The sequence below is a fragment of the Labeo rohita genome, chromosome 7, assembly GCF_022985175.1.
Source record: "Labeo rohita strain BAU-BD-2019 chromosome 7, IGBB_LRoh.1.0, whole genome shotgun sequence".
NCBI classification, from domain to species: domain Eukaryota; kingdom Metazoa; phylum Chordata; class Actinopteri; order Cypriniformes; family Cyprinidae; genus Labeo; species Labeo rohita.
In genome coordinates, this window is record NC_066875.1 from 34,665,767 (window position 1) to 34,693,602 (window position 27,836).

General features: G+C 36.0%; 5 protein-coding genes across 5 annotated transcripts; 4 read left to right on the forward strand and 1 right to left on the reverse strand.

Annotated features, from left to right (window-relative positions):
* Nucleotides 1–221: 221 nt before the first annotated feature.
* On the reverse strand, nucleotides 222–3,808 carry mpdu1b (mannose-P-dolichol utilization defect 1b). The gene is made up of 7 exons (XM_051116051.1): nucleotides 3,632–3,808; nucleotides 2,956–3,021; nucleotides 2,724–2,856; nucleotides 2,522–2,607; nucleotides 2,316–2,434; nucleotides 2,119–2,229; nucleotides 222–1,764 (listed from the first exon to the last, which is right to left on the reverse strand). The coding sequence occupies exons 1-7, from the start codon at nucleotides 3,747–3,749 to the stop codon at nucleotides 1,642–1,644; spliced, it is 756 nt and encodes a 251-aa protein (XP_050972008.1). The 5' UTR covers nucleotides 3,750–3,808; the 3' UTR covers nucleotides 222–1,641.
* A 1,453-nt stretch (nucleotides 3,809–5,261) lies between these two features.
* Nucleotides 5,262–10,322, forward strand: mblac1 (metallo-beta-lactamase domain containing 1). The gene is made up of 2 exons (XM_051116168.1): nucleotides 5,262–6,159; nucleotides 7,552–10,322. Exons 1-2 carry the CDS (start codon nucleotides 5,755–5,757, stop codon nucleotides 7,789–7,791), a joined length of 645 nt encoding a protein of 214 aa, XP_050972125.1. The 5' UTR covers nucleotides 5,262–5,754; the 3' UTR covers nucleotides 7,792–10,322.
* A 317-nt stretch (nucleotides 10,323–10,639) lies between these two features.
* Nucleotides 10,640–12,975, forward strand: tm4sf21b (transmembrane 4 L six family member 21b). Its single transcript, XM_051115399.1, has 5 exons — nucleotides 10,640–10,908; nucleotides 11,070–11,135; nucleotides 11,380–11,516; nucleotides 11,756–11,939; nucleotides 12,102–12,975. The coding sequence occupies exons 1-5, from the start codon at nucleotides 10,717–10,719 to the stop codon at nucleotides 12,108–12,110; spliced, it is 588 nt and encodes a 195-aa protein (XP_050971356.1). The 5' UTR covers nucleotides 10,640–10,716; the 3' UTR covers nucleotides 12,111–12,975.
* A 205-nt stretch (nucleotides 12,976–13,180) lies between these two features.
* Nucleotides 13,181–15,944, forward strand: LOC127168503 (lysophosphatidic acid receptor 6). The gene is made up of 2 exons (XM_051115425.1): nucleotides 13,181–13,272; nucleotides 14,091–15,944. The coding sequence occupies exon 2, from the start codon at nucleotides 14,135–14,137 to the stop codon at nucleotides 15,065–15,067; it is 933 nt and encodes a 310-aa protein (XP_050971382.1). The 5' UTR covers nucleotides 13,181–13,272; nucleotides 14,091–14,134; the 3' UTR covers nucleotides 15,068–15,944.
* Nucleotides 15,945–23,065: 7,121 nt separating this feature from the next.
* On the forward strand, nucleotides 23,066–26,043 carry her8a (hairy-related 8a). The gene is made up of 4 exons (XM_051115415.1): nucleotides 23,066–23,623; nucleotides 24,532–24,627; nucleotides 24,794–24,866; nucleotides 24,963–26,043. The coding sequence occupies exons 1-4, from the start codon at nucleotides 23,561–23,563 to the stop codon at nucleotides 25,421–25,423; spliced, it is 693 nt and encodes a 230-aa protein (XP_050971372.1). The 5' UTR covers nucleotides 23,066–23,560; the 3' UTR covers nucleotides 25,424–26,043.
* The last annotated feature ends 1,793 nt before the right edge of the window (nucleotides 26,044–27,836 follow it).

Genomic DNA, 27,836 nt, shown 5'->3' on the forward strand with positions numbered 1-27,836 from the left:
GAAAAGTAGTCATTTAAAACATTAATTTTATTAGGATTTCAGGTTAATTGATTTTAGAACTCTTGAGGTGGATTTATAAAATGAATGCAGTTTCTGAAAAAGAACTAGTACTGCTAGTACATCTTTCCAGGCTTTACTTGACTTATACTGTACTTATAAAAAGTGATGACAGATGGAGACTAAAAGACTGACGTAAGTAATTAACGACATAGCTAGTGGAGTAAAGGTTGGGTAAAACCCAATAACAACTGTATTTTTTATTGACTCTTTGCCTCTCTCTGGTGGTACAATTATGTATCACAGTTCATTAATCAAGTCATCGACAATGGATAAATGCAAAAACACAACTTCAGATAAGATTTTTTTCTACAACTGTTTGTATCTTTTTAAAAAGTCTTTCAAACAACAAACACTACAAATTATCTGATGGAAACATTTTACTCAATGGTCAAAAGTACACTGCGACTTTAGATAATGGAAAAAACGTCATTACAGCCATTTGTAATATTTCATTCATGAAAAAAAAAACAACAACAAACAACAGATGTTCACAATCGAAAAAGGAAAATAAATTTACAAATGTAAAGTGTGCAAATATACAATTTCCATAATTAAAATTACATTTTCTTTTTACCTGCAGTCAGCTTGAAACTTGCTTTTGATGGGTGACAAAAAAAGTGCTTTGTGGTAAATTTCTCTTATTTGACCAAGTTTCCATTAGTCATGATAACGTTCAACAGCATGGCTACATGTACTATTGCATGACCATTGCAACTTAAGAAATACAACTGTAATTAATTCACTAGTCTCTAAACATTACCTAAAGAAAAACCTTTATTTTGTCAAATGCAACTGAATGTCTGTTCAAAAGTGTGAAGCAACACGGGCATTTCTAGGTTCTGGAAGACTTTCTGAAATAGTGTCCATATGGTTGGATTTCTCTGAAAAGAACGAAAAAAAAACCTAATGATCCTTTTTGGGGATAATAGTTCCCCTGCGATGTTCTAATTGGGATGCCTTTAGCATATGATGACATATTTTCATATGTGCACTTTTAAAGTATTTTGGTCATTTTTAAAATTCTGAAATTCAGATTTACAAAAATCAGACTTTTCACAGATTTGTTGCTAAATTCAAAATGGCAACATGGGTTTTAGTGAATATTCAGTGAGCCAGGGTAAAGTGGGCAATAAGACAGTATGTCAGCAATAATATATGAGGATTTAGTACACATGTTTGTATTTTTATAGTTGAATGCACGACTACTATGGACACTACTCCCTTCCCTGAGCTAAGAAACTGGTCCAAATTTAACAGCCTAATTAAATAGCCCACTGCCATAAAAAAGAATACAAAGAGGAAAAATGTTCTATAATTATAGAAGGACCCCTTAGCATACTGGCTTTTTGGTCCACTTCTGGGCACCTGGAATATGTGAATGTGTGCATTATACAGTATTTGTACCTGCCTCTAAAGTAAGCACTGATATGTTAACGATACATGCTTTTAACAAGTGACCAAGGGACAAAGCTTAATTTCAAAAGAACCGTCATTTTGATTAGATTATATCTAATTGGCCAATCGTCTGTCCAATGATCTTTGTCAACTTCAGTGGTCACTAATTTTGCCTTTTGTATGGATCTACGCTTTCTTCTTCCTGAGGGCAGGGCTGCTGTTCCAGTAGTAGAGGACCTGAGCTGCGATCACACCATTACAGAAAGAAGAAATGATGTAGGTGACAGCCATGAGAGAATCTCCCGTTTCCTGTATATAGAACACATTAAAATGGTCACTTAAAAATGTAACTATTTCAGACCTTTTTAAAATGAAAATAAAAGCCAATGAGGATCATAAATAATTCAGTTTAAAAAAGTTTCAGGTCATAAGATTCTTTTTTAAATGTTTAATAATTTTATTCAGCAAGGATACATTAAATTAACCAAAAATGTTAGATAAGATTTTCATAAATTCCAAAAATTCTATTTCAAATAAATGCTGTTCTTTTTATTCCTACAAAAAATATTACGTAAAGAAACTGTTTTCTAAATTGGCCTTGGTGCACATAAGAGACTTCTATCCTTTAAAATACTGCATGATAGCTCATTAAAGTGGTTTTACCTGCACTGTAGTGAATATGCGTGCTAAGGAACCTGCAAACAGCAGAAAGACTGAAATAGCTGACAGCTGCCCAGTGTGGCCATTTCTGTAGTTGGTACCAGCCTGAATTAACTGAAGAGAAAATCGGATACATTAAATGAAAAACACATTTCTGCTGGGTCAGCAGTTAAACAGAGTTTTTTTTTTGTCCAGCTTACCCGTCCAAAGATGATGGCTGGCATATTAGAGGCTTGCATTGTAGTTACAACAGACATTGGGGTCATGGGAGACAGTATGACTGCCAAAAGACCAAAGTAGACTGCCAGAAACCCCAAACCTGCAAATAATCACAGCATAGACAAAAGGTGCATCAAAAACACTGACATTTAAAATGAATGTAAGCAGTATTTTATTTAAACGTTACCTTTGATGGTGTTGCCTCCATAGTGCTGTATGAGGAAACCAATCGTCACAGTTTGAAGCATGAGGAAAAGTGCCTCACCCCAGGAACTGTCAAAAATAATCACGTTATATGTTTGTGTGTTTAGTAACCAGTTTGCACGGTGTATGGATAAATGCTTACCAGATTTTAGCATAAATATGAAAAAGCATCACTACTGATTTACCTGAAAGGGAAGCTGTTGGCAATACTGTAGGCCATGGTGCCTGTGATAGCAAACAGCTCCAGCAGCACAGAGTTAAAGCTCAGTCCCTCAGCACTTTTGGCACCAATCAGCTTTAGAATCTGAGGTAGCTTTACTATGAAGAGACATGCACAAAACATCTGAATTAGAAGAAAATAGTTTGGGTTTTGTGTGTATGTGTGTTGTAAAGATGAAGAGGGAGACTTTTTCATACCTAAAACAGAACCAAGAATGATCCCAATGCCCAGGCCTTTGCTGATTACAATCTTCAGACAATCCACTAAAGAGAATCACAAAGAAGAACAAAGTCAGGCTTTAATATGACCTGTAAATAGATGCATGTGAGAGCTTAGGCACATGTTCTTAATGCAAGTTATAAAGCAAACACATTTAAAACAGTCATTATTATTGTAAATTATAATGTACACGGTGTTCAACATGTATTAATTAAAACCAAAAGAATTTTGACAGCTTTAACTGAAACCCCCAATGATTTCCGAGGACATACTATAAGTATCCAGTAAGAAACTGACATGTATGAGGTTCCGCCTCCTCCAACAAGCGCGAGGTCGTGATGCTGACGCGGTTTAATACAGAAATAACAAAATAAAACACATTTACACCTCAGAGATCCGCTACGAAGCATATTTTGAATAATTGATTATCATTACTGAATACTAATTTTAAATAAATAAGAATAACAAACAAGAACAACACGCGAATAACGCAGCTACTACCAAATCTAATAAAATGACAGCTGTTAAAGATATTTTACAGGGAAAAAATCCACTTTGTCATTGATTCGTTGTAAGCATACCAGGAATGAAGCTCTGTAATATCTTCCAGTTGTCTTTAAAGTTACTACTGAACTGATAAAAATGTGAACCTACCGTGCAGAAGGTTGAACTGTAAAAAGAACTCGTCATAACATTTTTCTGGCATTAAATAATTAACCAGAATATCTTTGAAAGGATCCATGAATGATGTTTCTACAACTGCTTCCGCCATGTTGCAAACGTCAAATCAAGTCACGTGATGTCGTGCGGTATTGTAATTCCTCCCCTTTATTTACGGAAACTCTTCTAGTAATTTATGTTCCCGCAAAATGCGATCAAAGAGAGTGGGGGCCAGAAATATTACATAGTTGAAATGTTTTACTGTTAATGTTATTAGTAGTAAGAACATCTGACTTGTTCTTTTTGTTAGCAAAAGGTGGCGCGATTGTTCCATATTCCAATATCAAAAGACACCTTGGTAGTTTGTATGGCAAGCCGGTTTAGCTTAAAATATTCCGTGTTACTCGTCATAATTTTTTTTCTTGTAGCAATTCGAGAGCTGTACAATTAAATTATTATTAGTAACACTGCCAATTAGAGAGCTCTCTAATTTAATTATTTTCTCTGCAACTGAATTTTTACTAGTAAGAACAATTAGAGTGCTTTCCAACTGAATTCTTAGTAACAATTTAAATTAAAGAACTTTAAAATTTAGTTGTTACTAAGAATTAAATTGTAGGAGGAACTAGTAAGGATGTAACTGTGAGCTCTCTACTCTGCTGAAAAAACCCTCAGCTTAAACCAGCCTAGGCTGGTTGGCTTGTCTTAGCTGGTTTAAGCTGGTCTCCCAGCCTGGCTAGGCTGGTCAGGCTGGTTTTAGCTGATCGTTCCAGCTGGTCTCCCATTTATAACACCATACGTTGTATTATGTCATCTTTGCATCGAAATTACAAAAAAAACTAGTTAACTCTAAAACCAGAGTGTTTCTAATGCAACGTCTATGGGAGGGATGCTAAATTTGACATTGTGCTCTCTTCTGACTATAGTTATCAGACTCTCGAATTTTTCCCTTTTTTTGAAAGTCGTGAAAACACTATCATTGGAATTTTCTTTTGCTATTTAAGCAAATGGAAATGAAAAAAATATATTTATGGTACTCTCCCATTCACTGCTCTGGAAGTCAGCCCATCTATGATGACTTCCGCTGAGAAACCCAGAAATGTAAAAAAGGTCCATTAGAGAGTTCTATAATGTAATTGTTACTAGCAATAATTTAATTAAAGAGCTCTCTAATTCAGTTCTTACTAGTAAGAATGCAATTGCAGAGCTCTCTATATATTACAGAGCTCTTTAATTGTAATTTTAACTAATAAAAATTGATTTAGAGAGCTCTCTAATTGACCATATGCACGGAGCATTCTTTAGAACTTCTGCATAATGATAAGCCAGCTCGTAAACTTCCGGTGAAGCTCATTTTATATGTGCTATATGTAAGTGGAGACTCTTGAGACTCTTCTCCTGCCTCGTTCTTATCAGAAACTGAGAAAAATAATAACTGCAACATCGCAAATAATGATAGCGGCATAAACATATAGTTTAATCTTATTTAACAACATATAAAGAGCCTGGAAATCCCAGAAGAGTACCTAGACACATAGTTGTACAATTAAATGCTGACAGCTGAACACTATCATCTTACTCTGAATTTAGTCTGAATCATTTAATGCACAGCTCTGTTTTTGACATCGGCTTGTCAGATGTTTCGTTCGGTTATTAAAGTCTATCATAGCAATGACTCGCGCATATTTAGCGGATTTGCGCGCATAATTTTTTACACTTGCGTTTGTCATTCTTGAAACAGTATACATGGACGTTTGGTCCTCTTGGACAAACAAAACTTTTCTTCAAATTGTAAATGGATTATGTAGAGAAAATGAGCAAAGGACACCCCTATTACTGCACTACTGTCTAAAACAAGGAAGTAATCCGTGCATATAGTCAATTTGCATTGTTACTAGTACGAATTTAATTATAGAGCTCTCTAACTGAATTGTTACTAGTAATGTAATTACGACGAGTAACACTGGGAACATTTTAAGATAATACGGCTTGCCATATAGTTTGTCCTCAGTGAAGTTCCGTAGAAGCGAAAGTGAAAACGAAATTTATTTCTAGTTATTTTTTTTTTTTTTTGTCGGTTTTAACTCAGATTATCCCAGTCCCAAACACAGGCTGAAATGGACATGCATCGCTCAGTAAGAAAAAGTGAATCTGGCATAAATTCCGACATTTCAGGCCAACCATATTGCGTCTCAGTGTTGAAAGAGGGCTACTGCACAGCTGAACCAGACGGAACGTTTAGAGCTGACGGCACTATTTCTTTAATTACCGGACCACAAACTATTCTAGTAGACACCGGGGGTCCGTGGGACCGAGACTTTCTTGTCGCAAAACTTAAGGAGAAGGATCTGACACCAGATAATGTTGCTACAGTAGTCGGAACCCACGGTCACTCTGACCATGTGGGGAACTTGGGGTTGTTTCCAAACGCCAAAATAATTGTGGGATGTGATATAAGCGTGGGGGATCGATATCTGCCGAACCAGCTGGCTGAGGGACAGCCATACCCTATTGATGATTTTGTAAGTTATTATTCATGTGTCATATAGACCAGGGGCGTTTCTAGGATTTTAAAACATCCGGGGCTGGAGCCAAAACATCAGGGGCTAGTGGTAGTTGGTGGGAGCTCACATCATGCTCACATAAGATTTAGACATAAGTGGTTGAACCTGGATACTTCTAGGTGGGTCCGGATCATTAAACTGGGTGTTAAAGACCTTGTCACACTATTAACAATAGTAAATAGTAATCACTGCAAATAGCAAACATATCAAAGTATTATAACAAAATTAGAGCATTACAAAAATATGTTAGACAAAAAAAATAATACATTTTAAAAATGTATTTATAACTGTAACAAATATATAGTTGCATGCAAAAATAGGGCCCTATTTTTTTCCCCAAATTCCGTTTTATTTTATTTTTTTTTTTTTTTTTTTTTCTGGTCTTCTTTTTAATGGTCAAATTTAACTTTATGAATCAAAATGTATTTAATCATGTGTAATTAATTAAAACCATGAATCTTATACAATTTACCGTCAATTTATCAAAAGTTAAGAAATATTACATGTTTAGGAACTAGGTTTAATTTTTTTTATGTTTTAGCATGTCTGTTTATTTGAATGCATAAAAACAACTTTTATTTATTTTTACAATAGCCTTATGGAATTCTGTGTTGTGTATTTTTCTGGTTATCAGATGAAGGTATAAAATATTGATTTAATTGATGTTTTAATGAAAATGATATTTTATTTTTGGCAAATAAAATGGGTTTACTATTAAAATGTTAAACATGGACGATTGATTAATAGCAGCAGTAGTAGTAGTAGTAGTAGTAGGCACGTACATTATACTGAATGATTAATAAAGTTAAACTGAACTTTTATTTTGACGGGTTGCCGTGAATACCTTTAAATTTCTGTGTATATATTTGACGCTTGTTTTACTCAAACGAAACAGTGAAATGCTCATGAAGTGACTCTCAGAGCAGTTCTGGAGATGTTGTTAACGTGTTTATGCCCTCATTTCAGCGTCTGCCGTTTCACTAAATGACTGCGCGTGTCAGTATTACATGTATAGAAAACGAAACCGCGCATCCGCGCCGTTCACTCATAAAAAGACACGCAGAACATGCAGGATTCATATTTAAATACTCTTTTGCGGCATAATATTTACAGATACCAGTCCATATCGCTACTTGATTTAAGTTTAATTACCAACTTTTGATGAAATAATTCAAACTTTGTCAAATTCTGTGGAAATCATAGGGCCCTACAAAAAATCATTCAGGGCTGGAGTAAAAACTTTCGGGGCTCGAGCCCCGAATGATTAGCCCTAGCGACGCCCCTGATATAGACCAAAAAGTCTATACTATAGTTGAAACATATAATTAAGTTGTCCACTTTATCCACAAGGTATCCGTCATTCCCACTCCTGGCCACATGGGTAGAGATGTCAGTGTCCTGGTAAAGGGAACATCAGAGGGAACGGTCCTTGTTGCTGGAGACTTGTTTGAACGTTGCCATGATGAAGATTCATGGAAGGAGCTGAGCGAGAATCCTCAGATACAAGAGACCAACCGACAGATGGCGTTGCAGATTGCTGATGTGATCATTCCCGGACATGGCCCATTATTTAGAGTGCACAGGGAATAATGGCACTGACGTAATTCTGGACTTAAGATCGAGTAAATAGAGGGATTATGAAACCTTGACCATAAAGAACACCTTAAATCATACCACCAGTCTGACGCAAAGGTTTTAAAATTGCACCTTGGTTTTGGCTCAGATTATTACTGTAGGTGTGAAATGAGATTAGTTCATTTATCAGTGTTGACCATGATTTTACACTTCAGTCTTAGTGTTTTTCCGTTTACCTCTATTGACTGCTCAAGGCAGTGACCTGCTTGCTTGAGTTATTTTTATCTTGATTTTAGATCATATGACAAAAGATGGCTATAGAGGATATGATTGACGTCAGATGTTGTAATTTAGTTCTAAATGAGGTCAAAGATGGCACATTCACTAAATAGTCTAAGGATGGACATTTATGTGTGCTATCTTAATTGTTTATAAATACACTTAATATAAAATAAAGACACGAGGGGTGTTGCTGTGAAATGTTTTGTACTTTTAAACAGTTAAATGAAGTTATTGAGAGTTGTAATGAGCAATTAAAAACCATTTACATGTTTTAAATAGTTTTAATCAGTGTTGGGGGTAACGCCTTACAAGTAACACGAGTTACGCAATCAGATTACTATTTTCACATAACTAGAGTAACGAATTACTTTTTAAATTACGAAATTAGATATATAAGAAAATATCTTTTAGAGTTACTTGTTCAATATGAGTAACGCCAGTTACTTTGTTTTCCCATTCACTGACTGACAGCTCTCCTATCCCCATGTTGAGAAAAACTTATGGGAGTAAGTGCAGAGGAATTGTTTGGATACTGTAGTTCTAGACTAAATGTGAACATGCATTTACTCATTTCACTTGAACAAAAACAGAAAAATTTCTTTGCTGCTGAGCTTCAATGATCAAATCCAATCATACTAATAAGCAAAAATCACTTTAGATAAACTAACATTTGTGCTTCATTTTTTTTAAATGCTGAAGAGTGTTGAACTCTCTTTCTTCTGCATTCTGTTGTACAGACGTAAATTTACATTTTCCTTCAGCCTAAAGCTTATTCATTTCACTTTTTGGTGTGAAGGGTTTTTACATTTACCAAAAAATATAACTGTTTTAATTAACAAACAAGCAAGCCCAGCGCAGACTTTAAAAGTAATACGAAAGTAAAGTAATGCACTAAGTAATGTAATTAGTTACTTTTTTAGGGAGTAACGCAATATTGTAATGCTTTACTTTTAAAAGTAACTTTCCCCAGCACTGCTTTTTATGTGACCTAAATGTTTAATCATTGCTTCGTACTAAAGCATTAGCCATAGCCCATTAAAACATGCTTAATGATGATTTTGTCAATATAAATTTTGTCATCCTCAACCCAAAACTTCTTTTAGTGACCTCTAGCATCAGCTTAAAGGGATAGTTTACCCAAAAATGAAAATGACCATGATTTACCCTTAAGCCAGGTGTATATGACTTTTTTCTTTTAAAAATACAATCAGAGTTATATTAAAAAAATGTCCTGGCTCTTCCAAGCTTTATAATGGCAGTGAATATATTGGTCACAATTTTAAAGTAAAATAAAAAATACTCCACATGTCTCCAGGGGTCTAATAAAGGTGTTCTGAGTGGAATCGTTGTGTTTGTGTAAGAATAACATCGATATTTAAAACTTTATAAACCATAATCTCTAGCTTTAGCTAACTGTTGTACGCACGTTCACTAGAAAGTGACGTTTATTACGTACTTTATTTTGCTTCAAAATCTCAACAACCATTCACTGCCTTTATGAAGCTTGGAAGAGCCAGGGCATTTCTAATATAACTCTGACTGTATTTGTCTGAAGGAAAAAAGTCATATACACATAGGATGGCTTGAGGGTGAGTAAATCATGGGGTAATTTTCATTTTTGCGTGAACTGTCCCTTTAAAAAGTGAATTCTTATTCAAGGGTATTCTGCTTTTAAATGTTATAGTAAGTGGTGACTGGCTGTGCTATTGCTACAAGACATTTTACATTTTTTACGACATCATTAAGGTCAGGTAAAGTTCATTAATGTCAGAAGTTTCTCATAGTGGTTAACCAGAGAATGTGTGTTCGGTAAAGTCATAGCACTCGTTTCATTATTATCATGGCAGCTTATGTTGATGAAGTAACTGTGTTGAGTGTTGTGGCATACAAACCAAGAACCAGTGTGAACTTTATTAAATAAAGCATATTTGTTCTACTTTTCAGACTCTTCTTATTAAGTATTACTACATATTTGAATTGGACTTGACACGCGGCTGTTTTGGACGTTTTTCCGCTAGTTTCAGTGCTGTCATAACGATACTGAAAGTAAAGTCTTTTTCCGTTATCGATACATTCATATATCTGTACCTTTATCCATTACCCAGCAGACCTCCATCAGAGTTTCCGCTGTTGTTTTATAGATTTTTTGATAAGAGAAGGTGTGATCTGACTGTAGGTACAATGAAAGGTTCAGAGTTCAATAAAGAGCCACACGCAGGCCTGCACCTCCAGCAACTGATAACATTCACTGATATCAGGCATCAAAGATAGCTGCCAGGATATAAAAATAATCATATGACAGCAATGAACAGATAATACTGCAACCGAAGCACCTATTGTGGTTATATGTATAATTGGTTAGCAATATAAAAACAAAACACTGGTTTTCTATCTAACTTCTAATCATTATGTTTCTACATTCAAAAAAAAAAAAAAGTTTCTGACAGAGTGACACTGGTAATTCAAAGTACAGTCATCATTTTTATGGCAACTAATACGTCATAAATGTGACATCAGTAAATGACCTGGCGACAGGTAGGTGTGTTAGTCTAGTCAAGAACAGTATTTATAATCCATCCTCTCCTCACTTCAGCACTCGAGAAGAAAGGATTCCACGCTTAATATTTCTCCCTTTTAATTCAACAACATATTTACATCATGTGTACAGGAAAGTGCTCCAAGTTTATTGGCATCACTCTATATCCGCTGGCGGTGATGTCCATCATCGCCAACATTTTACTGTTCTTCCCTGATTTTAAAGCCACATATTCCCAGGAGCAAACAGAAGGAAAGTACCGTCTTACAGATGAGATCAAATACATGGGAGGTGTTATTGGAGGAGGCATCTTGGTGAGTAAAGTTTTTTTCTTGATTTTTCGGTTGGTGTCGTCTGACCAGTTTATTGGCACTATCTACCTGAATATCCTAAAAAGAAAGCTACATTGTAGGCTACGTCTGTTTAATATGTTAATATAGCTTCTGTTGACATAGCTGCTATTTTTCCCTTTTAGGTGTTGATCCCTGCGATCCACATCCACAGCACTGGGAGTCGCGGCTGTTGTGCAAACCGTTGTGGGGTGAGTTGTTCTAGGGTCACGGATGTAATTTTATTCTACATTCTAATATAATAATACTGCCTGCATTACAGCAGGTGTGTCTACTTGACTTAAAAAAGGATAATTCATCATTTTAAAGAAATAGGTCACCCAAAATAAAAACATTCTATCATCATTTCAAACATGATCAAATGTGCTCTTCTACATTTTCCATTTAGCCACCCTTTGATTGACCTATGCCGGTTTTGTTGTCTTTGTCCATTAGATGTTCCTGTCCATTATCTTTGCTGCAGCTGGTGTGACTGGTGCCCTGTACAGTGGTACTATAGCTGTGGTTGCATTGATTAGAGGACCAGTTTGCATGCTTGAAAATGGTACATGGTGCAGACCGTTCCTAAACAGGTATGAAAATGAATAGTCCATCCCATTTCAAAGGGCCTAAGAAGTTCAGAGTGGTTGTGAAAACATCCAGCTCCAAAAGAACATTTATTGCAAACAATTTATAGAGAGGAATAGAGTCTCTCTCTCTGGCCCTATTAACTGTGTTTGTGGAGCTCTACTGTTTTTTTTTTTTATTAATGTGACAAGTTTTTTGTTGTTGTTTTTGTTATTTATTATCGTTGTTATTTACTATTTTGCAGCACTGAAAACTACATGGAAGATTCTGAACTTTGGGACATTTGTAAAGAACCAGAAGATATTGTGGTGTTTAATTTGAGCCTGTTCTCTATCCTGGGGTTGGCTGCTTGTTTAGAAGTCTTGCTCTGTGCATTCCAGGTGTTCAACGGCCTCTTTGGCTGTATTTGTGGAACATGCAATAAAGAGGTATGTACTGTAGATACAAAGGTGACTTGATTTCTAAAGGTCAAATCATTCATTTACCGCATTTATTACTAGTCCTGCAATATCTAATAGCGTTTATGGTTTCAGCGTGGTGTGTTATACAATTTTCTGATAGTGGGTCTAAATTATGCTTCATTCTTTTAGGAGGATTAAGTCCAAAATGACAGCAGACAGGGATAACACAACATCAAGATTTATCTCCAGACATGTTCTTCATTATCAGTTGGTGACCTTTAGCAAATGTGGGAGTGTACAGTAATAAACAAGAATGAACCTACCAAAAAAAAACACTATGTAAACTACTTCACAGACTATGTTGTCTATTAAAACATTATTTACAGATTGAATAACAGATTGAGAAAATGTAGCAGGGCAAGATTACTGGTAATTTCCAAATAAAGTAAGATTGATCCATTTTTTGTATAAATGTAAATACTTTTTAAAGTTTTGTTTTTATTTATTTTATGTTGTGAAATATCCTTGCAATATCCAGGTGTTTTAATGAGTCAATGTTATGTTAATATTGATGTATTTATGTTAACATTGCAAAATAAAAAAAAATACATAAAAGTGGTTTTAAGTTTACTCTTGTTGCTGAATTACATTCGTACATGTGTATCAAGAGTAATAGCGTATTCAAGCACTTTTATATCAGGCAGGACTTTTTTGACTATGATGTAAATGTAGCCAGATATTTAAAGCATTTGGTAACACTTTACAACAAGGTTCATTAGTTAACATTAGTTAACTATTTTAGTGAACATGAACGAAGAATAAACACAGCATCTTCAGCATTTACTAATGCATTATTAAAATCAAAAGTTGTGTTTCATTTATGCACTGTGAACTAACATGAACTAACAATGACTAATATCATTAACTAACATTTAAAAAAAAAAATGCTGTAATAAATGTATTACATTAACTAATGGATAACATTAACTAATAGAACCTTACTGTAAAGTGTAACCAACCATTTTACTCTTTGAAAAAAAAGGTGTACTTGTACTGGCTGAAATAAAACTCATAAAACTTTCAAATCTGAACTGGCCTGTGCTTCTTCTTGCACTTTTGTGATAATCTATGTGACTTCAGTATATTTTTTTTTATAGCATTTCTGCATGCATGTTTATGTTCATAAGTATTTTAGGAAGCATTAAAAAGAGGACAGAAACGAAAAGCAGCGGACTGTTTCTGCGCTCACCGCAAAACACATTTCCTGAGAAAAGGCGAGATGAGTCTGCAACATCAGTGTGGTCTTGGTTCATTGGCATCGGTACCAACTGAAGAAACTCTCTTCTACAAAACACAAACGGTGAGTAAAATTACAACATCCACATAATTGTTTTCCTTTTTTGTTTTCTTTAAAAAGGCTTCTCTGATAGCTTTGAGTTCTGTTCGGTTTACCACTTACTGTTTTAGAGAGCTATTTGTTCACATACGGTCTATTCAATCAAATTCATGGATCTGAATAAGAAATTAATTTTAGCTGATTTCTGAAATACCATAAATGTAATATACAAGATTAAACGATACTGTGTATTAAAGACATTTGACTTCTCTGCCATCTGGCATGTCTGTACATTTAAAATGGCATGTTTTGGGCAGTCCCAAAACAGTTACAGTTCCTGTATATAAAAGTAATACATGTTAGTATAAAAGTCAATTTTGATTGTGTGTATAGGCTCTATATAGGCTCTAAATATATTTAAATAAATCAAGCAAGATTGCTACTGTATCAGACAGCTTTGACATTTTTGTTAACGCATTTTCTGTTCTATTGTAAAAGCGTCATAAAGACTGCGAAGTAAAGACTGCATCACCTTTTTTTAGCTCACGCATTCTTAGTGCAAAATTTGTATCAATAACGATGAGAAATGTGTGGGTGCCAGGATGGCAAGATCTGACATGTGCATTGTATCCTTTAAGAGACCTTTTATGTCACTTGACCTTTAAAACTACACTCTTACACATTTTTTGTATTTCCCACGCACACAAGCTGCTATTTTTGCAATACTCAGCTGAACTTGTGCAAATAACCAACAACCAAGATGTCTTGGTGCAGAGATTGTTAGGCATGATATTGTTGCATTACCAATTATTACACAACCATTTGTTTCTCTTTCATTACAGGCCTTTGAAGGTCAGTCCTAAGAAGATAAATCCTAAGTACAGAGATGTCAAATCATACGAACGTGACATGTCCAGATCTAGAAAAAAAGGTGGTTTTTGTTGGTGTGTATTCAGTGGTATTCATATTTGGACTAACACTCAACTTGATCGCACTTGTGGTTTTTTTCCGTAACTCACGTTCGCACACCACTATTTACATGATTAACCTGGCCTTTGCTGATATAATTCTGGTTTGTACACTTCCTGTGCGGATCTTTGTCCAGGGGGGGTTGGTCTGTGATTTTACTGGTCTCGTACTGCTAAGTAACATGTACAGCACCATCTTCCTCCTCATGTGCATTAGCTTTGACCGTTGCGTTGCAGTCTGCTTCCCGCTGTCTTCTCGCGTCCGTGAGGGCCGCAAGAAAGCATGGTTAGTGTGTCTTGGAATCTGGATCCTAACTAGTGCAACAAGCTTACCGATCTACTTTCAAGTGAAGGAAGTTAACGCGACAGTTACAAGGAAAAGGACATGTTTCGGTGACTCTCCTAGCTTTGCGACTAAAACAGCTCCTCTCGTTTCTACTCTAACTGTCGGGTTTGGGATCCCATTAACTGTTATGATTCTCAGCTCATGGGGGCTCCTCCGGGCTATAAGTAAAAGCACGGCTGTCCAGACCAGCGACCTCGTAGACAGCGGAAGGATTAAAAGAATGATAATAACAAACTTGGCCATCTTTCTGTTCTGTTTTCTGCCGTATCACGTTATACTCTTGCTAATTTATACTTACAAACCACCTTCGTGCCAACTGTTAAGTGCCTACCGGTATAGCCTCATGGTAGCTTGCCTGAATGCCATGCTGGACCCCGTGGCATACTACTTTACAACGGAGACGTTTCGAAGAAAAAAAGACGTTGACGCTGTACGCAAAACATGGCGAATGAACAGTCACAGCTCGGAAGGAAACAACCGCTCACGTGCCCCGCTCACAACATAAAACCATCAGATGGGTCTACTCAACTCTTAAGAACAATGTGAATGTTCATGTAGACTAGCTCTCTCGTGCTCACATTGACATGACTGTTCCTTTTATAAAAAGGAAACTAGATGAAGAGAATACTCATGTATGACCGACATAGTTTAAAACAAGAAACCACAAGAAGTCTTTTCACCTTTCTGGAAGAGCTGCTAACTTCATGCACATGAGTGCATGCAAAAGTAAGCTGTGTCGCCTTGGTCTTTATCATATATGGATCTCTGAGAAAGTAAACAAATGACTCATTTGGCCATTGATGTGCAACCCCAATTTTTTTTTTTTTTTTTTTGTTTGTTTGTTTGTTTTTACAACAAACTCTCAGTGGGGAATCACTGTAATAAATCTAACAGCATTATACATTAGGATAATTATTTTTTGATAAATATACGCAAAAGACTGTGAACATATTCTCGGTTAGATTAGAGCATTATATCCTTATCTGCATTGCAGTAATTATTCATAGCCTTTCCGTTTTGCAGCAGTGTTTTTGTTCTACTATCGCAAATGTTAATATTTGTAAGTATTTGTGCTTATTTGTAAGTATTTGTGCATTATAATTTTGCATGTGTGCATTTTTGATATGTGCATGACATTTTGTTAGTTTTCCTTTGAATAGTTGTCTATATGTACATATGTTTAATTTAACATTAACTTCTTAGAAATGTACTGTTGCATTGTCAAAAGTCTGGTATTTGTTATTTTACAACCAATAAACCTTATTTCCTGCATGTATTCACACCCTTCCCCCTTTCTACCACATCCGTTTGACCTGGTCCATGTAATTTGTGCTGAGTACAACATAAAGTGTGTGTAAATATGTTAATAAAAGTGATTAATACCGACCTAAGTATATTTGTTTATTTGTCTTTTTGCCATTTTAATTATTGTTACCCTAGTATAAAAAAAAAAGATTTAGAATGCATTTATTTTATACTAAGTATATTTCAAGTCTCTTAACATATTTACTGACAGATTGCTTGAAACATATATACTGACATAAAAATTATAAAAAGTTGGAGTTAAACTTTATTTGGAGTACTACTTGTGCACATTGCACATTTCTTAATATTTAGCCTAAAATATGTTTTAATGTCACTATTGATGAGTATAGTGTGATCTTTGAATAATATTGGTCTTTAAATGCTAAATATATAGTGTATCAAAAGTAAACTTACAATAGTTCCACTTTAGCTCTATGTTTAGTATATCTTAAGTTAGACTTCAACACTACTTCTGCACAGTTAAAGTGCATTAAGTACAACATTTGTTGTTCCAATTTAGCATACTTTAAATATACCAGTTTAGTACAACTGCAGAGTATTTTTATGAAGTTCATAATATATAAATGTATTTGTAGTATACTTAGCATGAAATAAATGTATTTTTAATACATTTTAGTATATTTATTTTTCACTAGGGTATCCATCCATGTGGCTTTTTCTGGTGCCAAAGGGAAACAAAAAAGTAACCAATGCACTGATAAATAAAAACAAATGCTGTCTTTTATTTCTTTTCTTTTTTTTTAAGGAAAGCTGGTGAAACATGTTCCTGTCATGACCCATGTTTCATAACATCCGGCTTTGATTGTATGTTCTGTTTTTGTTTTGTTTTTTTCATCCTTTGTGTTTCCCCTTGTTTTTTCATGTGTTATAAAATCGGCTAAAATATCAAACGTGTTTGATATCCTCCGACTAGATGGAATCAGCGTCTGAAGCTTTAAAAAAAAAAAAAAAAAAGATTGATCATCATACATTTCAGCCTTACAGTGAAGTTACCTCATATCCAGGGGTTCTGTTTTCATCCTGCACGTTAAGCACTGACATTATGAAACATGCATGTGGATAACCACAAAGGTCTTCTAGGTAAACGACCGACACAACCAAAAGTAGGGGCGGTTTCTTTATTAGAACGACAGACTGATGCAAGGAAGGTGTAGAACGGTGTGATTACTTCTATCACATTTAACCGCAGTGTTAAACTAGCATTCAGACCGTGGGTTGTGAGACTTTGTGAGGCCACAATGTCCAATGATGCAAAAACACTTTGCTAGAAACTTTTAGCTTAAGAGTTTAGCTCCAACTTGGCTCAACACACCTGCCTGAAACTTTCTAGCATGCCTTTAAGACCTTAAGGCCCTCCGGGAACAACTTTGGACACCCCTGTATTTAATAAAGTTTAAGAATTATGAAGCGGGAATATAACTTTAATAAGAAAACAAATAACAAAACAACGGTAGACTATAGTGTGTTTTTGTGTTTGTGTTTCAAAAGTTTCTTGCGAAGTGTTTTTGCAGTGTTGAACATTGTAGCTAATCACAAACATATTTGTTGATTTCTGGAACATAGTGGTCAATCAGAGGTGTTTCAGTTTAAAATCCACTCACCATTCAAAATGCCCGAGTTTTGTTCATTCCTGAGTTCTGCAAGATCGCAAATCCTCTCATCATTACGTCCAAAGTGTAGACGCCATGTAAATAAGAGATTACTTGTGTGGTGTAGAGATTCACTGATGGTATCAGAATTTTCTGAGATCACTACAGCTTTTTAGTGATTATAAAGGAAGCACTCTTTGCGCGCTTTCTTGGCTACACTCTAAAAACTGCTGGGTTAAAAACAACCCAATTTGGGTTATTTTGGCAACCCAGCGCTGGGTGAAAAAGGGACGAACCCAACGCTGGGTTGTTTTGACCCAACGAGTTGGGTTGAATTATTTGACCCAGCATGCTGGGTTGCTTTTTTATGGTTTAAAATTACTACACTGCTAGGCTAAAATGAACCCAAAATTCAGCTAGGCACTAAATCTACAAATCTTGATCATTATAAAATCACTTTAACACACACAGAATGAATATCAAAAGATAAATGTTTATTAAAAACTACAACAAGAGAAAACATTCAAAAGTAACATGCATGTGAAAAGAAATGCAGAAAAAGTATGGCATTAGCAGGTTCAGAGTTTATAAATGAAGCACTGAACATTTGCTGACTATTTTGTCTGGTAAATTGTGTATATTGTATAAAACTACTGTACAAAAACACTACTTTACAATAATTGTACAATTATTTAATAGTTTCTTTCTTTCTTTCTTTCTTTTTTTTTACACAAACTAAAAATAAAACCACAACATTAACACTGACATTATAACATTTAACACAAGCAAATGTGTGAAGTATTGTGCGCATGTGTATGAATGAGTGTGAACTCCATCTTTACTGAACACAGAACAAGCATTTGACATTTTGTTTTTACAGACTATGCACTTACGGTTTGTTTCATAGTCCATGATTGCATACAGAAAGTGCATCACTGCCAATTTTCATTATCTCTTTAAGATAAGTAATGTAGTCATGAAGCCCCATCAGCTCAGCAAAGGTGTGCAACATCTTTGACATTATCCTGGGCGGCCTCCTCCTTTAAAACCACTGTTGCATCAGTTTGGGGGAAAGATCATTTCTCCTCTTTGTCCAGCATTTATCCCAGTGGCCTAAAAGAGAAAAACATTTAAAAAAGAAAACATTTAGTTCAAATGTAACCATTTTCAAACAGAGGTGCATCCAATTCTGTAAGGATAGGTAACTAGACTGTTTTATAATTTCAGCACACATATAATTAACACATATTGTCAGATGTTTGTACACAGCAGATGCTTTCCAGATATTTATCTTTAATTAATCGATCTTTAACAGACATCTTGCAGTAAAAAAAATCCTGTAAAATTTACGGTAAAAAAACGACAGCTGTGGTTGCCGGAATTTTACCGTAAAAAATACTGTAGCAACATTTTATGTTTTTTATGGTTTTCACTTAAATTTACAGATAAATAACATAATTTCATTAATTGATATAATGTTAATCTACCAACCTATTGAAGTACTGAAATCTGTTTTGTACCTTTGTAATACACTGATAAAGCAGGTGGTGATGAAAAAGGTCAAATGAAAAAGGTCACACAACCAAAGCTCATCACAAACAGCTTTTAAATATTAACATTTAAAGAAGGTGCACAGTGTCATTCACACAAACACTAAACACCATCATGGTAACACACATGAAACATAAATAGTGCAATAAACATTAATTTAACAACATTAGATGTAACATACAACCCTAATGTACAAATCTGCTAAGAAAACTAAAAAGAAAGAGTTGTTTCAACAAAAAAAACATCATTTTAAAAACAAAAATGTAACACAGGGAATTATGGGAATGTCAGTTTCGTTATTAACTGTAAATTTTAAGGTGTAGTGGACAGCACATTTCAGGGCCAAGTTTATGGCAATGGGCCCCTCTCTGACCCCGATAGTGCACAAAGGTTTGCTACATTTTGATTGGATTTTGGTGGACTAACATAAGCAAACTGTCCAACGGCATCATATAAAGATGCAGGACAACAGCCAGACACCTCTTAGAGGGCAAGAATAAGACCTTTGGTACAAAGCCAGGAAGGACAGAACTTCCTATTGGTCAAAATGCAGTTTCTGCCCTCCACCGCACCTTGAGACTGATTCCTAAGGTTTTGGCCTGTGACCGGCCATAAAAATTCCTTAGGACAGCAGCAGTGGGTGAAACAAAGAGAGATCACAAAGATCCATCTAAATCCGTTCATAACTATGTTTTCAAACCACTCACTCTGATGGAACCAGCCAATCACAGCATGGAAATGAAGAAGCGCCAAATTACAATCTCCTCCTCATCGGAAAGGGATAAAGGTACCCTTCCAAAAGACACTCCTTGTTCTGAGTCTGAGTCCTGTGAAGGAAAAGACACAAACAGGACAAGTCTCCGGCCTGCAAAGGTGAGACAACAGCAGATCAACTACTTCTGAGTCTTTCGTCCAGAGAGACTAACATATAGCCGCTCTGAGTCTAAATCCCGTAGGGGAAAGACACTAACAGATCAACCTCATTCTGAGTCTCTGGCCTGCAAAGGTGAGATAACAACAGATGCCAAGTCCGAGTACAGGTACGACCACGTTCTGAACCTCCAGTCTGCGAGGAAATAGAGTCTACATTCAGAGTCTTCGTCCAGCGAGACAACAACAGATGCAGCGTCCTGAGTCTCCATCCTAGGGAGACAAGTTCTGAGTCTCTAGTCCAGAGAGGCAGAAGACACACAGACATTTGCAACAAGGTTAAGCTCCGTCGAGCAAACCTTCACTTCAGGTACTTTTGCTTGTGTGTTCCAAGCTAAGAACCTTCAGCACCTACTCCAGGGCCACATCTGCGTGTTCCAGATCTTAGGACCCTTTGGTGCTCCAGGAGATCAGCATCCAACAGCGCTTCATGTTCAAGGCTGTCGAAACAGATTCCTACTCCTTCCCCCACTGTACTGCCACCAGCGCAACCAGTGGAAGTTGTCGCCTATTCACTACAACAGGTTTTTACTGTAGCATTTTTAGTTTTTTACCGTTAAATTCACAGCCATTTTTTTTTTACAGTGTATGCTATTCTATGACGTTAGCGATGTAATTTAGCTACACCATTTACTTTCATGAGGTTTAATGAGAAACCACAAGACACAGGTGAATAAAGACTGACAATTGATGTTTAATGTTCAGAAATAATTATTTCAAGAAATGTAAAGCATGTTGGCTCGTTTATATGTCTAGTGATCTATGAGAGATGTGTTTCTTCATTTGCGCACATTGTTTTTAACCATACTGTATAGCTGTGTCTTGCAATCAGGGCCGTCCCAAGCATGGTTGCAACGTGTTCACTGTCAAACTCCAAAATTAGATTATTTTTAATTCTTAAAAAAAAAAAAAGCGCCATAAAAAAGTTAACAATTTTATTTTATTGACAAAATATTTAGTTTGTCTCTTTTTTTTTATTAGATCAGATAACATTTTAAGCTGTCATATGATAATGTTACAACGCACCCCTCAGATGTTACAATGTATTTTGAGGTAAATAACGAAACACGTATACACTGTAGCTATGAAACAACGCGACATATTTGTAATAGAAGTTAATTTTCTGAAATTACGTGGTAAAAAACAATTATACTCTGAACCCCACGTGATTTACACGAACTACGCTCCCCTATTAAAATTGTAGTGGTGTACAATCTGCAAAGTTTCGAGAGTAATATCCGCATATGAATCTCAACATGGACCAAATATCACGTCAAAACATTTGTGCATAAAGGCTAAACAAGCCTAACTAATTTCAGAACCAGCCATATGATTCTGGAACAGAGGCTGATATATCTACAGCTCCTTGACACCGGTCTCTGGCGCCCTGCGTCACGCCACTATATTATGCATGTGCTTCACTTGACGCATGTAAATGGTTGTATTTAGGTCGCGTTAATTAAAAAAATACATAAATACAAAAATCGCTCTTTAAAAAATTTGAAAACCACTGCCTTATTCCTACATGAGAGTTTCTGTACCAGCAGTTCTCAGAGCCAGGGACATTGTGAGGTAGCATTACAAGCTAAAGCTTTGCACGCTAATGTCACTGTTGTAAAATGAGCACCCCCTAGTGGTAGGTTAAATCAATTGTTTTATTGTTTTAATGCTTAGAAAATGAAACAGGTTTTGTCTGTCGTTTTCACAAACGCAGCACTGGAAATTAGCCAGACATATTTCATAATCATAATAAATATGACATGTTTTGTTGGTTTATTGCAACGCCTCTGATTTATTGTAGGCCTATATTCAATGCTGATAACATAACTTTATTTGCCTATAAATGAATTTCCATTTTCCCAAATAGGTACTGTTACGCAAGACCACACCTATTAAAGAATTGTTAAAAAATTACAATATAGATTACCTGCATACTTAATGTCATTTACCATATTGCAAAGTTCACACACACATCGTTTGTTTTTGTGAATTGTGGGGACTTTTCATAGATTTCTATAGTTTTTATACTGACCAAACGATATTGTCTATCCTCTAACCCAACCCTAAACCTACCCCTTATAGAAAACATGTTTGCATTGCTACATTTTCAGATAAACATCATTTACTATTTTTAATCATTTTTTTACATTGTTTTTCACCATGTCAAAAATTTCAGGTTTTACTATTCTTGTGGGGACATTAGGTCCCCACAATGTAGCAAGAACAAGTACACACATGCACACACACACTGCATAACAAGGGTTTGAGCCAAAGGCAAAGTCTAAAGTGTTGAATGAACTGATTTGTCTTTAAAATGACGTGTGTACAAGTGATTCAGTATTTGATTCAATGTATTTTAAACGCGTAATGTTTCTAATGTGCAGTTACATTTTGCTTTTTTTGTTTCCCCTAATTAATAAAATGATCAAAATGCTTCAGTTGCCCCCCCAAATATAATCAAAAAACATGCATTAAAAACTTATTATGAACTTGCTTATTCACTTACGTTTTAATTTTTACACCATTTTCCTTTAGTCATTCACTATTTGTTAGCGTGATGGTGACAGCGAACTGTCAATAAGCAAAAGTAACTCTCCTTAAGTAAAAGAATATTTTAACGAATCAGTCTTTCTGAGGACCTCGGAAATATCGACATAGGGGTGTGTTTTTCTGGGTTGCTGCTGAAGAGTTTAAGATGGCCATTAGGGATTTGGCACCCTGTCTATTATTCCGTTGACTGTGGGTCATTATTGCCGGACAACGGCAGAAAAAGAGATCTTGGCGTGGTGGAGTGTGCCCGTCCCGTAGGTGAAAAGAACAATAGTGAAGGGGGTAGAGGGGATGGGTCGTGCACTGTGGAGGAAGGGGTGGGAAACGTAGAGATAATAGTAGTTCTCCTACTGTGAAAACACTTAAAAACTAAGATTTCTTCGCTATTGTTGCACGTTACCATCCTCCAACCTTTACCATCTTCTGTCTTTGTTGGGGTAGCGGATACCTCATTCTTGTTGTTGCTTGCATATTATGAAAAACATTACATTTGGAATTCAGTAGTAAAAAAATATGTTTTAAACGCATCGCAGTGCATTTAATACTATTACCTATATGCTCTATATACAAACAGGTTTACAAACAGAACTAAACTAGACAATGAAATCCACACGTGCTTTTTTTGTGGTGAAATCACTTTTGACTTTAGTGTAAATAGTCCCTACTTAAAATGAGAGGCACTTTCGTTTTTCGACTGACTCAAAATCCGTGTAACTATTTCTGACAGTGAGTCACTTGTGAAGTCAAACTTTTGAACTCTCTGCTTCAACTCAGTGCACCAGCACTATGCGTGGAACGTGGGATCCTTGGTACTTAATAGGCCAAACCCGAGACTGTGGGAAATTGTGCAGCAAAAAGCACCCATGTATTATCATGGTAATTTCGGTGGGTGGAGGTTTGCGGGGGAGAAAGAGTACATGTTAAACGAGGTTAAGTGAGTCTGTTTAGTTTCTAGTTTTATCAAGACTACGCTACCGCAAACTCAACTTTCATAAATAGTCGTGGGAAAGCGAAAAAGTTTCCCGACTAACGTTACCTGGAACTGCAGAAAAATGACGGCCTCTAATATCGGCAACGGTCCGGAGAAGAATTTCAACGCAAAAGAAGAGCGAAAGGTAGTGACGTTCTGCTCATTTTGTGTTATTTTCGTGTATGCAGCTATGACAAAACATATATGTATTTGTTGAATGCGGGACACATGCAGAAATCTTGTGTATCTTATATTGACAATACCTAAACTAAACTAAGATAAATTTCAGAAATAAATAGCTCTATTTCATAAAACAATTTATTTGTTTTGCTAATCTCAATATTGTTTCCACATTAGGCTATTAGCTCAATTTTAGATTTTTATTAGTTCCATATTAATAACTTTAAGTGAAAACAATATGCAATTAGCATGCTTTTTTCTCATCCATTGCTCAGATCTGTTGATATATTTTAGTTATACCGTTTTAAGAGTTTGTCAGTGATTGGGTATTGAATCTTAAACAATGACACTCAAAGTAACCTCAAGACATAGTCAAGATTTACAGTAGTTCATGTTAAATATTCATATGCATTCAACATATTTGGGATGTCCAATTAATATTTCACATTTCAGACCTTACACATGTAAACCTGGCACATGTATTGTGTCTTGTAGTGTCCTTGCTGAGAAAAAACAAAAAACAAAACAATAGACACCATCATAAAATTTGTAATGGTTTTACTGGTTATAACAGGACTTTGGTTTTAGTGGAAACTGTAATGGACTCTCTTGGTCTCTTCTGGTAGTTGGTCGCCTTCTATTGGTGGCTTGTTAAAGCCTATAAATCCTAATGGAATATGTCCCAAAACACACTACAGACAACCATATTTTAAAGGCTTTAGTGGTCAAAGTTGATGGTTGGTATTTGTAGTGGAAACCATTAGAATATTTTGTGATTTTTTTCAGCAGGGTCAAACTTACACTGAATGAATCCCTTGAGGATGTCCAATGAATATTTCATACACCCTAAAATGGACTTGTTTATCATTTTAGCTGCGGAAACCCTTGATAGAAAAGAGACGCAGAGAGAGGATAAACTCAAGCCTTGAGCAGCTAAAGGGCATTATGGTGGATGCCTACAATTTGGATGTAAGTGACCCAAATAAACATCAATAAAAATATAGAAACACTCTTAATATTTTCTATCTTGTTGCACAGATCTTAGATAATAAGTTGATTTTAAGTATTTGATTATTTTCTATTAAAATAAATAATAATTTAAAAATAATTTTATATTGCATTTTTTCCCCCACAGCAATCTAAATTGGAGAAGGCAGATGTTCTTGAGATAACAGTTCAGCACATGGAGAACCTTCAAAGAGGTTCAGGTTAGACTATGCTAAAACTTCATTTGATCTTTAAGGGTTAATTCATGATTGTTTACGTGGATTGTTCTATATGTATAAATTATATTGAATTTTCAGGTGGTAGCCTCAGTCCAGGCACTGGATTTGAGTCTCGACAAAGATACAGTAGCGGCTATATTCAGTGCATGCATGAGGTGCACAACCTCCTCCTGAGCTGCCCTGGGATGGACAAGACTCTGGGTGCACGTCTGCTAAACCACTTGCTGAAATCTCTTCCCCATATCAGTGGCGAAGCCAGCAGCACGAGTTCTGTTGGCACCCCCAGCCCTCTTCCTCTATCCCCTACGCAGTCCCCTCTAAACCTGCCCTCTTTACATCCCCACCCTCTCCACCTGCACACCCCTCCAACTCCTTCCCCACCCTCCAGCCCCACTCACTCTCCCAGAGTCCCACCGATTAGAGAGAGAGCACGCGAACAGTCCTCTCCCCCCAGGTCTCCTTCTCCTCAGTCTCCAGCACAATCGGCCCTTCCCCCTTTCTTTCCAGGAGCTGATCCCTCTATGTGGAGACCCTGGTGAATGAATCCAGCCCAGCCCCCCATTTGCCCTCCCCTTGCCCTTCCTTGGCCTGCCCTCTTCTGCCTAATAGTTTCCATTACATTTGATCTCTTGGGAGGTTGGAGTGCTTTCCACTCAAAGGGGTGCATCATATTGAGTTACAAAGTCCCATGGGTTTTTGTGATATCATTTAAAGCACTGTACTGCATGTTCATGTTTTGAGGGTATGATCACAAATTACACCAAAGCTGCCCACGTTGAGTGTATATAGTAGTATTACTGTCTTGACCACTTGTAGGGGAAGTTTAGATTACTTCGCTTTTTCTTTTTTTTCTAGCTGGGTTTTAGATGTAATGTGCTGTGGGTTTTAGGGGATTTGTTGAAATTATGCATGTTTCTCTACCTTAAATGCAAACACTAATAGTGACCCAGAAAGGGTAGAACTGACAAGATCATTTGTGAAAAATATACTCCATCCTTGTATATTACAAGAAGAGAGGAGTCTGACTAGTACCTCATATTGAAGCAGTTAAAACTGATTTTCTTTGTGAAAAATCAGAACTGTGTACTGACTTTGTACTCTCAAAACATTTTATAATGTTGATGATTATGATAAAGGTGATTTAAAAAAAATAAATGAAAATGACACTGATCTGTTTGTATGGTGTTTTTTTTTAAACTAATATTTAATCTGTCATACATTATTTCACTGATAAAAAAATATGGTTAAAATTTATTTTTTGTTACATTCTCAAACAGCAGCACAGACACTTCTAAATTAAATTACTCAAATTCAATATTTTGTACATCCCAATTGTATTTTCAGTTACTATGCCAGCAATTTTAGCCTGAACATTACCTTCAATACACTGTTAATACAGAAAATAAGAAAATACTTTTTCAGTTTTGCTAATTTCTTAATGGAAAGTTTAGCATGCAAAGAGAAAGGAGCTTAATATCAACAAAACATAAAAAAATCAAAAGATGTGTTAAATTACAAGTAACTGAATTAAAGAAATAGTTAATCACTTTTCAATTAAAATTTGACGGCATTTATCAACTGTAGCCATGAAGAAACATCTTCGGTGGCCTAAGGGGAGTAAATATCAAATTTGCTTTTTAGTGTGAACTATTTCTTTAAGGTAAACAAAATGTTCCATATTGTGAGAAAATTATGCTATTATTTAAAACAGCCACTAGATGTCACTAGATGTAGATTTTCCAATCACATACTAACAGTTACTAGTCATGTTAAAATTAGACTGCACTCTAATGGATTATCTAGTGTTCTCCTACATTTGAAGCTAATTTCTCTATAAAACAGCATATTTAGTCTAGATACAGGCATGTATCTTGCCATCGTCAGTAACTATAGCATAATAAATATAGTTTTAGATAGGATGAGTAAAGTTTCCAGGGCCGCGTTTCCCTAAAGCATCATAAACTTAAGTTGATTGTAGCTCCATCAACTTTTAGGATGCTGTTGGGAAACGCAGCCCAGGCTTCCAGCTGTTTCTACTTTGTGCAACAGGTGGTTCATTAGGAACACCGGTGTGTTTGGACACGTCTTTGACTGGTAACTTGTAGTTAGGTGATGAACCTGCACCCATTCATGCTCGCCATATGTCCAGGTGGCAACGGACTGTTTCAACAAGACAAAACAGGTCTGTAATGAAGGCCGACATTTATCCCTTAACTGGCCCGCAGTCTTCCTCATGACGAGTCTTTTCTCTTTAATTGTAAATACATACATACTAAAACTGGCCATGGTTGTGCTAAGCGTTATTCTAATACAAACTAGGCCCACTGAAAAGAATAAGCTGAGTGACCAAACTCATTCAGGTTTCAGAGGATGAAAACTAGTGTGAGCCTTGTGATCCCCAGATTCCCCTTGAGGTTCATTATTCAGTATCAGCTGGCGGAGCAAGAGCTCAGAGATGAATGGGGCTTTTGTTTGGCTTTGGATATTGTATGCGAGCGAAACAGATGGGGGTCGCATACTTTGGGCGTACAGTGACACATCAGACCTTGGAGTTGTCAGTTCTTCAGTCTCACTGGAAAGCCACATTTAGGCCACGTGGTTCGCTTTTATTAAATGTGCATGACAGACAAAAATAAAAGGCATATTTAGGGGTATTATACATTAATTTTAGAGTAGTGTGACACTATATGTGAGGTAGCATGGGTATATTTGTAGCAATAGCCAAAATAACATCATATGGGTCAAAATTATCGATTTTTCTTTTATGCCAAAAATCATTAGGATATTAAGTAAAGATCATGTTCAATGAAGATACTTTGTACATTTCCTACCGTAAATACATAGGCGGAGCGTGTGTACGCTACGGGGACTTTTTTTTTTTTTGACAAAATGCCCCTGCACAGACAAATTAAATCTATTGTGTCTGTTGCTAACAAAGTGAAAATGACTAGA

Excerpts from the sequence above, each read along its gene's own strand:
- LOC127168503 (XM_051115425.1), top strand. The coding sequence starts at position 14,135 with ATGTCAAATCATACGAACGTGACATGTCCAGATCTAGAAAAAAAGGTG.
- her8a (XM_051115415.1), top strand. The coding sequence starts at position 23,561 with ATGACGGCCTCTAATATCGGCAACGGTCCGGAGAAGAATTTCAACGCA. Across the intron at positions 23,624-24,531 it reads ACGCAAAAGAAGAGCGAAAG|CTGCGGAAACCCTTGATAGA; the intron begins GTAGTGACGTTC and ends TTATCATTTTAG. Across the intron at positions 24,628-24,793 it reads TGGATGCCTACAATTTGGAT|CAATCTAAATTGGAGAAGGC; the intron begins GTAAGTGACCCA and ends TTTCCCCCACAG.
- mpdu1b (XM_051116051.1), bottom strand. The coding sequence starts at position 3,749 with ATGGCGGAAGCAGTTGTAGAAACATCATTCATGGATCCTTTCAAAGAT. Across the intron at positions 2,857-2,955 it reads CATTCTTGGTTCTGTTTTAG|TAAAGCTACCTCAGATTCTA; the intron begins GTATGAAAAAGT and ends GTCTCTTCATAG. Across the intron at positions 1,765-2,118 it reads GCATATTCACTACAGTGCAG|GAAACGGGAGATTCTCTCAT; the intron begins GTAAAACCACTT and ends TTCTATATACAG.
- mblac1 (XM_051116168.1), top strand. The coding sequence starts at position 5,755 with ATGGACATGCATCGCTCAGTAAGAAAAAGTGAATCTGGCATAAATTCC. Across the intron at positions 6,160-7,551 it reads CATACCCTATTGATGATTTT|GTATCCGTCATTCCCACTCC; the intron begins GTAAGTTATTAT and ends TTTATCCACAAG.
- tm4sf21b (XM_051115399.1), top strand. The coding sequence starts at position 10,717 with ATGTGTACAGGAAAGTGCTCCAAGTTTATTGGCATCACTCTATATCCG. Across the intron at positions 11,136-11,379 it reads GTTGTGCAAACCGTTGTGGG|ATGTTCCTGTCCATTATCTT; the intron begins GTGAGTTGTTCT and ends TTTGTCCATTAG. Across the intron at positions 11,517-11,755 it reads TGCAGACCGTTCCTAAACAG|CACTGAAAACTACATGGAAG; the intron begins GTATGAAAATGA and ends ACTATTTTGCAG.